The sequence below is a fragment of the Galeopterus variegatus genome, unplaced genomic scaffold, assembly GCF_000696425.1.
Source record: "Galeopterus variegatus unplaced genomic scaffold, G_variegatus-3.0.2 Scaffold1527, whole genome shotgun sequence".
NCBI lineage: Eukaryota > Metazoa > Chordata > Mammalia > Dermoptera > Cynocephalidae > Galeopterus > Galeopterus variegatus.
The window spans coordinates 334,161-345,108 of record NW_007727638.1 but is presented as its reverse complement, the minus strand read 5'-3'; the positions used below and the strand labels follow the sequence as shown (position 1 = coordinate 345,108).

The 10,948-nt window shown below is 43.2% G+C and overlaps 1 protein-coding gene across 1 annotated transcript in view; it reads left to right on the top strand.

Moving 5' to 3' along the window:
* Positions 1 to 10,948, top strand: part of LOC103594313 (putative protein ZNF300P1) — a 26,221-nt gene that overhangs the window by 12,467 nt on the left and 2,806 nt on the right. Inside the window, exons 3-5 of the mRNA XM_008577530.1 lie at positions 2,490 to 2,616; positions 3,258 to 3,353; positions 6,388 to 6,474. Coding sequence (XP_008575752.1) covers positions 2,490 to 2,616; positions 3,258 to 3,353; positions 6,388 to 6,474 — 310 coding nt within the window. The remainder of the gene's footprint in view (positions 1 to 2,489; positions 2,617 to 3,257; positions 3,354 to 6,387; positions 6,475 to 10,948) is intronic.

The following is a 10,948-nucleotide window of genomic DNA, read 5'->3' as shown; positions in this document are numbered from 1 at the left end:
GTGTGTTTTTGGGTAAATTAATTTGTTTATTTTTTTAGCTCCCACCAATAAGTGAGAACATGTGGTACTTCTTTTTCTCATCCTGACTCGTTTCACTCAATATTATTCTCTCAAGGTCCATCCATGTTGTTGCAAATGGCAGTATTTCATTCGTTTTTATAGCTGAGTAGTATTCCATTGTGTAGATATACCACATTTTCCGTATCCACTCATCCGATGATGGACATTTGGGCTGGTTCCAACTCTTGGCTATTGTAAAGAGTGCTGTGATGAACATTGGGGAACAGGTATACCTTCGACTTGATGATTTCCATTCCTCTGGGTGTATTCCCAGCAGTGAAAAACCAGTTTTTAATATTCACAAATCAATTCATTTGAATTATACTAGTTTTTTCTTTAACCAAATACATTCCATTAAGGTTAAGATGATCTTCAGAGAGTGCTGTCTTATTTGTAGCAAAATCCTTTTCTGAAGAAGCATGTGATTGGATCCAAACCACAGTTTCTGAGGCTGGGAAGTCTAAAGTCTATCTGGTGATGGCGACAGTGACCCAAGGGTCTTACGTTGCAAGATGGTGGAAGCAGAGAGAGCAGAGAGAGAGAGACTTCACTTGTTTTTCGATGCCATTCTACTATAGTGTTAATATGAGCCAAAACAGATTGAGCATTTGCCGGGTGCCAGGCAATGAGCTAGGGCTCTTTGTGGCTTCACTGATTGGCTCTCAGCATAACAGATGTTCTGGGTACGGTCACCACCACCCCTATCGAGCTCTTCCACCTCTTTGCCCAGTGTGTGTTTCCTGTTATTCTTTATAGAATGGTTCTCTCTCTCCATCTTTATGTGGGGCCAGGTATCCTCAATTTCCTATCCTTTCTTGACCTAGATGCTATTATCTGTTTATTTTTTATGATATTTGTGATTTTCATGATATTTTAGAATCACACTCTGGCATACATCTCCTGAAGATTTAGTTTGGGATTGAGTTTAATTTACTCATTGAGTTGGAATAAATTTATACTTTCTGATTTTCAATAGTTGTATCACATTTCTTTCTAATAATTGTATTGCATGTTATATTGAAACCAAATAAGGTTTGTACCATATATGTAATGTAAACTAATAATAATGAGATGAACTATTCTTTATCCACTATCTACCTTACAAAAGAGTGGGTCCCTAACTATCTTATCCCTCTCCCTTCTCCTTCAAATATAACCTCCATCCTGGAATTCGTAGGAATTTTTTTTCTTGCTTTTCTTTATACTTTGCCACATGTATCCCTAAACAATATATCGTTGAAATTTTTATGTTTGAACTCTGAATGTATTACTTTGCTAGGGCTGCCATAACAAAGTACCACAGACCAGGTGGCTTAAACACACGTTTATTTTCTCACAGTTCTGGAGGCTGAAAGTCCCAGATCAGGGTGCCATCTGTGTTGGTTTCTCCTTTTATTTATTTATTTATTTTTTTTTTTCCCTTTTTGTCTTTTTTCATGTCCGGCAACGGATCGCAACCCTCAGTGTCGTGCCCATACCGGACCGGGACCGGCAACGGGATCACAACCCTCGGTGTTGGGCCCGCACCTCGCTCAGCCAGTGAGCGGGAACCGGTCTGTATGTGGGATCCGAACCCTTGGCGGGAGCGCCACCGCACTCCCAAGCGGCGCACTGTAGCAGTGCGCCAACGGGCCGGCCCCTCTCCTTTTTTTTTTTTTAAAAGATGACCAGTAAGGGGATCTTAACCCTTGACTTGGTGGTGTTAGCACTACGCTCAGCCAGCGAGCAAACCGGCCATCCCTATATGGGATCCGAACCCAGGGCCTTGGTGTTATCAGCACCGCACTCTCCCGAGTGAGCCATGGGCCGGCCCTGTGATGGTTTCTCCTGATGCCTCTCTTCCCGGTTTGTAGATGGCTGCCTTCTCACTGTGTCCTCACATGGCCTCTTTGTGTGCACACAGAGAGAATGAGGTCTCTGCGTCTCTTCCTCTTCTTATAAGGATACCAATCCTGTTGGATTAGAGCCCCACCCTTCTGACCTCATTTAACCTTAATTACCTGCTAAAGACTCTGTGTACAAATACAGTCACATTGGGGGTTAGGCCTTCAACATAAGAATTTTGGGGGAGGAGCATAATTCAGTTCACAGCACTGAATACATGCATAGTTCATGTACTCATATACCATTTTGCATTTTTTCTCCCTGACATCATGTCCCTGAGATTCTTAAAATCGGTGCCTGTAGCTGTTATAACCCATCAGAATGTCTTACTGCATTCACAAGAACTTCCAGGAGAATACTAGAGTAGCAAAACCCAGTGTCATTGTCCTGTTCTTGCTTGAACAAGAATGTCACTCATGTTTTGTGCTCAATATGATATAGGTCACTGGGTGTCTTTGAATATACCTTTCTCTGCCTGTGGGGACAGCCTTGGCCACACTCTGTGGCCTTCCTACTGCCTAGCACTGTTGTGTGTCATGTCTTAGGAAACAGTGACATTCCATGATGTAGCTGTGGAATTTACCCAGGAGGAGTGGGAACAGCTGGGCACTGCTCAGAGGATGCTGTACCGAGAAGTGATGCTGGAGAACTACAGGAGCCTGTCCTCCCTGGGTAAGGTGGCTCCCTGGGGGAGTCAGGGCACAGGGTGCCATCTGCCTGTGGTGTCTGCATAGCCTATGGGGAGAGCGGGAGAAGTTAAGTAATTTAACTGGCAAGTAGTTATTTTTATATTAAATAAACAGATATATTAGATTCAATGAAAATGTGCATGATTTTAAAAGATGCAGCAAACACAGGGTAGAAGTTTTGTATTTGGCAGAAGCACATTTGCCCGCTGATCTTTGGAGGCCTGTATACCCTTCTCCATGAATAGGGGCTGGAAAGTGAGGCACCTGCTTGCTTTTCTCTAGCTATCCAGCCTGAATCCTGAGGCCCTGAGGCCTCTGGTCCATAGAACTGTATTTTGATGTTCAGAGGTCAGAGTCTTCTGCTTTCAGGGCCGGCCTATGGCTCACTTGGGAGAGCGTGGTGCTGATAACACCAAGTCAAGGGTTAAGATCCCCTTACCGGTCATCTTTAAAAAAAAAGAAAAAAAAGAGTCTCCTGCTTCCAGGAACAGAGGCCCATGGTGTTCCTGTGGCTTCCTTGTCATTCATTCTATAAAGGTCCCATGGGCCACAGAATGGAGTCAGGGCCCTAGGCTCACATCTGTCCCAGCCCATACACCTAAGTTTCTTGTCTTTTCCAAACAGGGTGCCACGATCCCAAGCCCAAGGTGATTTCCCAGTTGGAGCAAGGCAGATCACCCTGGATAGTGTGGAGGACAATCCCTAGGGGCCTCTCTGCAGGTAAATAGTCAGGAAGGAGTCCTGGAGACTCACACACATGGCTGTCCAGCAGGCCCACGGTTTCAGTGAAATGCTGGCCATGGAGCCCTTTTCCATGGGGAAATCAGTGCTGGCCTCAGGATCACGCAGCTGCCTTGGCCTCGCCCTTGGTACCACTTCCTGCACGTGACCCTCCTCTTGCTCCTTTTGTTCCTCTTCTGCAGTGCAGCCCCTGCTCCTGGGTCAGCCCTCCCTCTTTTGCAAGCTGCCTCCCCTAGGCTGTGCTTCATTCCCTCCTCCTTTCTCTCAGATGCAGACCCCTCCCTGTGCTGCCAGCCTTTCCTCCTTCTCTAAAGGACGCCCATCAGTTTCCCATCACGCAGCTTTCAGCTCCCTTTCTCTTACTCTCATTTCTTCGACAGTTCCTAGGACTGTCAGCCTCTCTCCCATGCTTTGTTCTACCCAGTTCTTTCCCCAGGCAGACAGCATTTGTCTGGTCCAGTTCCCAGGTACTTTGTAGTCTTCATTTTCCTGAGTTTAGTGTGGCTCCTTCCCTTCTCATGCCCTCTTCCTGCTCGGTGTCTTGATACAACACATCACTCATTCGCCTCCCTAGCCTCCCATTTCTGTCAGCTTCCATTCTTCTCTGTACGCCTTCGTACTCTTGGAGCAAGTACCAGATCCAATGGCCACCTGTGCAGAAGAATTGCTGGTCCAAACCCCTGGCTCCTCTGTCTCCCAGCTCTCCAACCCTGCCTTCTCCTCTGCTCTTATATCTCCACATGGATCCTCAGCTGTCACTTCACATTTAGCCTCAAAACCTTTTAGTCATTTGACCCCTTCTGTCCCTCAGTACCTGTGGCTCCTGTCTCCTGGTTCTTTTTTTTTTTTTTTTTTCTTTTTCTGTGTCCGGCAACGGTTTGCAACCCTCAGTGTTGCCCCCGTACCGGACCGGGGACCGGCAACGGGATCGCAACCCTCGGTGCTGCACCCGCACCTCGCTCAGCCAGTGAGCAGGAACCGGTCTGCATGTGGGATCCGAACCCTCGACAGGAGCGCCGCCGCGCTTCCCAAGCAGCGCACTAGCGCAGTGCGCCACCGGGCCGGCCCTGTCTCCTGGTTCTGATAAAATCCTGTCATCACATGCAGTGGGAAAAGATTTTTTCCATTCCTTCTGTCTTCTCTCTTTCTTTTCTTTATTTTTTTTTTTTTTTTTGTCTTTTTCCGTGTCCGGCAACGGTTTGCAACCCTCAGTGTTGCCCCCGTACCGGACCGGGGACCGGCAACGGGATCGCAACCCTCGGTGCTGCACCCGCACCTCGCTCAGCCAGTGAGCAGGAACCGGTCTGCATGTGGGATCCGAACCCTCGACAGGAGCGCCGCCGCGCTTCCCAAGCAGCGCACTAGCGCAGTGCGCCACCGGGCCGGCCCTGTCTCCTGGTTCTGATAAAATCCTGTCATCACATGCAGTGGGAAAAGATTTTTTCCATTCCTTCTGTCTTCTCTCTTTCTTTTCTTTAGTTATTCCTCCCATTGGGAGTTGCTATTTTATTTGGCAGTCAGCATCCAAGGAAAGAATGTCCCTCACAGCAGCAAATGTTCAAGGCAACTTTCAAGAAAGATTGGGTGGAAAAGGCACTGAGCCGAAATCTGCAGGGGAGGAATTTTCAGACTAGCCAGTGCCCCATAGCCATTGGCCCCAGACACCAGAGCCTAATTATTGCACATGGCAACTCCCCCAGCACCTTTTGGCTCTATCATTACCTCTGTACAGTAGAGCTCAGGTATTGCTGTGATCCCCTCTTTCCAGCTCTCTCCTTTACTCTGTTGTAAAGCCAAAATGCTAAGGCCTGCACCCCCTTTCTGCTTAAAATGGATTTTTTTGCTACTATATCCAAGAAATTGAGAAATGATGGAATGTGAAACCAACAGGCAGCCACACCCCTGCAGAGAAAGAGCAGGTGAGGGGGGGTGTTATAAATGGTGCCGAGAAGAGCTTTGTACTTAAAACTGTCTCCTTCTCCTGGTGCTATAATGACTGGACTCCATTAGTAGAGAGTGCTTGTTCTGGTTCTTCCATCCTGCCCTTAATAATAGGGTAACACATTAATCTGGTTCTTGCTGGTGTTAGGGACTGTGTTGATTCAGGAAAGGCACAGAGGCTACCATGGCTCTTCCCAGAGTCTTTCTGGAGGTCACATAATCTGAATATCAACCTGAGATGTGCTTAACTATGTGCCTTCTGTCTTCTCTTAATCCACGTTGAATGCTGCCATTAGGCAACTCTACTAAAAATGTCCTTGTAACCATGGCCACCACCTGCTAGAACCCACACTGTGAATCTCTGCTTCCTGCCACTTTGTCTCAGCAAGACTTTCTATGGTCACTCCCCAGTTAAAGTTGCTGGGTTTTTAGAATCTCACTCACATGCCTTCTCATTGGTGCCTTACTCATGTGCCCCTTCTGCCCATCACCTGATGACTCCATGAGGTGTAGGTCTTGCCCCCTGGTTGATTCAACAGTGATTGCAGGTTGCCTATGATAGCAGCAGAATGGGCAGATTGGGACTGTCCTTGGTAAACACCTGGTAAATTGGTGTTTCAGGAAATTAACACCAATTCAGCTTACAAGATGGACAAATAGGTAAAGAGGTTGTATGCTGAGAGATTAGTGATGACACTTCACAGTAATCTGGGCATGTGGGGAGTCTAGTTTATGTCCTTTTCCTGTCCTAGTTCTTATTCCTGTGGTTCCCCTTAACACCATCCACTTGTCCATTCTCAGAGGCCCATTTTTCACCCTTCCATCATTCCAGAAAGGCAATCCTCACTTACTTAATTATCAGCACCTCTAAACCACTAGTCCGTCTGCCCTTGTTCCCTTCCTCCTTGCTCGTGTGTCACAGTGGCTCCTGGCTTACCTGACATATTTGAAATCAATCAAAGCCACATACCTCTGTCTGGGAAATCAAAGAATAAAAGTAATAGTAACATATTATATGTGGCTTTTTCTCTCTCTAAATAGTCTAATATTCTCCCTTTTGAATTTATTTCAGATCGAGAGACCAGATCTGGGACTAAAGAGTCAAATCTTAAGAAAGTAATTTCTAAAGAATGTTCCCAAGGAATGATAATCAACAAAGGTAAAAGGAATGGAATCTGTTCCTCCACAAGAGAAGCCCCAGAATCTGTGGGCCACATACAATCTGAGAACAGTCTAGGGCAAATAGCGTTTACCCAGAAGACAAGCCTGACTCAGGAGAACATTCATGAATATAATGGATTTGAGGAAGAGTTTAGATTGCAATCAAACTTTGCTACTCAAAACAAATTTCTTTCAGAGAAAATAGTTCCTAAAGATGACAGTGATGACAATAGCTTTTCACATAACCTAGATCTAAGTAATCATCAGAGTACATACATGAGCAAAAACCCATACAAATGTGATAGATGTGGGAAATACTTTAGCTGTGGTTTGGCTCTCACTCGACACCAGAGTACTCATTCTGGAGATGATCTGGATCTTATTAGATTTCAGAAGTTTGGAACTAGGGAAAAACCCTTCAGATGCAGAAATTGTGGGAAATCTTTCAGCAGGGGAACACACCTTATTCAACATGAAAGATGTCACACAGGAGAGAGACCATATGAATGTAATGTATGTGGAAAATCGTTCAGCTGGGACTCATCCCTTATTTTGCATCAGAGAATTCATACTGGAGAAAAACGCTATGAGTGTAGTAAATGTGGGAAAGCTTTCAGTCAAAGTACATGCCTCACACAGCATCAGAGGATTCATACAGGGGAGAAACCTTATGAATGTCATCAGTGTGGGAAGGCCTTTAGCCAAAGTTCACATCTTTCTCTGCATCAGAAAACTCATACTGGGGAGAAACCCTATGAATGTAATCAGTGTGGCAAAGCCTTTATTCAGAGCATTCAACTTACGCTACATCTACGAACTCATTCTGGAGAGAAACCTTATGAATGTACTGAATGTGGTAAAACCTATAGTCATAGTTCATCCCTAATGCAACATAAGAGGATTCATACTGGAGAAAAACCCTTTGAATGTAAAGAGTGTGGGAAAGCCTTTACCCAGAGCATTCAGCTTACTTTACATCTGAGAACACATACTGGAGAGAAGCCCTATGAATGTACTGAATGTGGCAAGGCCTATAGTCATAGGTCATCCCTTATTCAACATAAGCGGATTCATACTGGAGAAAAACCTTTTCAATGTAATGAATGTGGAAAAGCTTTCCGATGGAATACACACCTTACTCAGCACCAGAGAATTCACACTGGAGAGAAACCCTATAAATGCAAAAAATGTGGCAAATCTTTCAGCAGAAGTACACACCTTAATCAACATCAGAGAACTCATGCTGAAGAGAAGCCCTACAAGTGTAATGAGTGTGGGAAAAGCTTTGGTCAGAGTGCATATCTGATTCAACATCAGAGGATGCACACTGGAGAAAAACCCTATCAATGTAAAGAATGTGGAAAGGCCTTCACTGTAAATGCATACCTTGCTCAACATCAGAGGATTCACAAGAGAAAGAAACCTTAATGATATGCCAGGCTGGCCGGTTAGCTCAGTTGGTTAGAGTGCAGCCTTATAACACTAAGGTCATGGGTTTGGATCCCTGTACTAGCCAGTCCCCCTCTCCCCCAATTAATTAATTAATCAGAGAGAAACCCTATAATTGTGGGAAATTTTTCATTTGTCATATGTATGTATTCAATATAATACACTCATCATGAAGAAAATTATGAATGTAATAAATATGTGAAGTGTTTTGGTATAATGTCGTCTCTTACTAAAAGTAAAAAAAAAAAAACACTGAGGAGAACCTTATAAATAACATTTTAAAAATCATGAAGTCATACATGAAAGTTAGATCTTTTTATACATCATATTAAGTTTCTAGAAAAGGTGTAGAAATAGTGTCTGTTGAATCTATAAACTATGTTATATATGAGGAAGTGAGGCTCACATTCAACATATGATCCCCACTTCATATAGACATAGCTTTAAATACTGTAGATCAGGGGTCAGCAAACTATGGCCCATGACCATAATATCCAGCCTGCCACCTGTTTTTCTAAAGTTTTATTGGAACAGTCACATCCATTTGTTCGTATATTGTCTACGGCTGCTTTCACTCTATAAAGGCAGAGTTGGGTAGTTGTGATAGATATTGCACAGCCTGTATTAACTTTCCGGGGCTGCTGTAACAAAATACCACATACTGGATGGCTTAAGCAACAGAAATTTATTTTTTTTACAGTTCTGGAGCCTAGAAGTTCAAGATCAAGGTGTTGGCAGGTTAGGTTTCTCCTTAAGTCTCACCCCTTGGCTTGAAGATGGCTGCGTTCTCATTGTGTCCTTAGATGGCCTTTCTTCTGTGCACACACACCCCTGGTGTCTCTTTCTCTTCTTACAAAGGTCAGCAGTTTTATCAGATATGGGCCCACCCTTATGACCTCATTTAACCTTAATTACCTCTTTAAAGGACCTATCTTCAAACATATGAATTTGGGAGGAACACGATTAAGTTAATAACAGGTCTGCAAAGCCTAAAATAGTATCTAGCCCTTTACAAAGAGTTCTGCTGAACTTTGTGGGTGTATAGAATCAACTATAATTAATATGTCAACATTCTATGCTGTATGCAGATTTCTAAAATATATAAAATTGGTAAATTAGGGCAACATCGTAGTCAATCAAATTGTACTGTACAGAGAACTTACCTGTTTTATAATTTCTGAATTATTTTGCAAAAATTAGGGTAAAATTATTTTCTGGAAAATGCAAGGCAGAAGTGTTTCTTTGAAGATAATTATATGGCTTCTCTATTTATAGCAAACACACTTCTGATAACTTGTTGATCACCTGTTCAGTGTTTTGATCACCTTGTTAGTGATGAAAGGATTCTGTGCCCTAAATAGTATATGAGAAAGCCAAACATAAGACACCTGACACTGGCTAAATAATTGACAGAAATTTATGAGTTGCAGATACTCACAACCCAGGAGAGGACACGACACACCATCCAACACCACATTTGAGTTGCATTCAAGAGCAGAATGAACCAGTAGGGGCCATGGGAGGCAGGCTTTTTAGTAGCAGGTGGATGAGTTACCCTCTTGTTCCCATGGGAGGATATGAATCACTTGTTTGAATAATTCACAACCTGGAAGGCAAGTGAAACCCTTTAGGTTGTGCACTTTTCTCTTGGTCCTGGGGGTCTCAGGAGGCAGGACTACACATAGCCTCTGCCAGGAGTCCCCCAGGGAGCAGGGCCGCATGCAGCCCTGCCAAGAGAGTGCAGCGAGGTGAGTTGCTCAGGGCACGCCTTGAGCTAGGGGCTGCTGCCTAGGGAGGTGGGCAACCAGAAACCAGACACAAAGTTCTGGGGCTTAGTGTATGCACTAAGCAACTTTATTGTCTACAAGCATGTCTTATATACGTTTTAGCCAGCTGTAAGCCCCTCTCACACCTCCCCATCTCCTAGGTGACTCAATAGGAAGTCTGTTTTGCAGTTAAGCCTTGCGAATCCTTGCTGACCTGGTCTATTTGCATTTCTGCTGACACAGTCTAAATCCTGGAGAGCAGGAGTGCCTCCATCTTTAACGTGTTCTCCTTCATTTTCCACCGCGGTTGAGAACCAGGTGGAGTGCAGTGGTCTAGCTGATAGGGAAAGCTGGGTGGGGATTGTTATGTCCTCAGGATGAACTGTTTCATCATTATTAAATGTTCTTGCTATCTGGTTTTTAAATGCTCCTTGCCTTTAGGTCTACTTTGTCTGATATTAAAAGCCACTCCAGCTTTCTTGGGATGAGTGTTTTTCATAATATATCTTTAAAAAAGTCTTTTTCCTTTCCATCTCTCTGTGCCTTTAGAAAGGGTATCTTTTGTAAACAGCATATAGTTGGATCTTACTTTTCATTTTTAATCCAGTCTGACAATCTCTGCCTTTTAGATACTATGTTTAGTCCATTGACTGTAATGTGGTAACTGAAATGATTGGCTACAAGTCTACTGTCTTGCTGTTTTTGAGTCTCTTTGTCCCATATTTTTGTTGCTTTTGCTTCACCTTTTATATCTTCTTTTGAATAAGTCAAGTAATTTTTAGTATTCCATTTTGTCCCATTTGTTGGCTTTTAAAGTATATCTCCTGTATATCTTTTAGCAGTTGCATTATCATATGCATTTTAAGTTTATCACAGTGTTCCTTAAATTAATGTTATACTGCTTTACAGAAAATGAAATTCTACTACGATATAGTCCCATTTACCCCTCATTCGTGCTATTGTTGTCATTTATTTTAATTCTGCATATGTTATAAGCCCAACAATACTTTATTATAGTTCTGCCTTAAACCATTCATACATTTTAAAAGAAGTCAACAAAGATAGTATTTTACATGTGCTCATCAATTTACTCTTGTTAATCTCTATTTCTTCCTGAAGATCTGAATTTTTATTTGGGATCATTTTTCTTCAGTCTGGAGAACTTCCTTTGGCATTTCCTTTACAGCTTATAATGAATTCTCTAAGTTGTTGACTTTCTGAGATATATATATATATATATATATATATATATATATA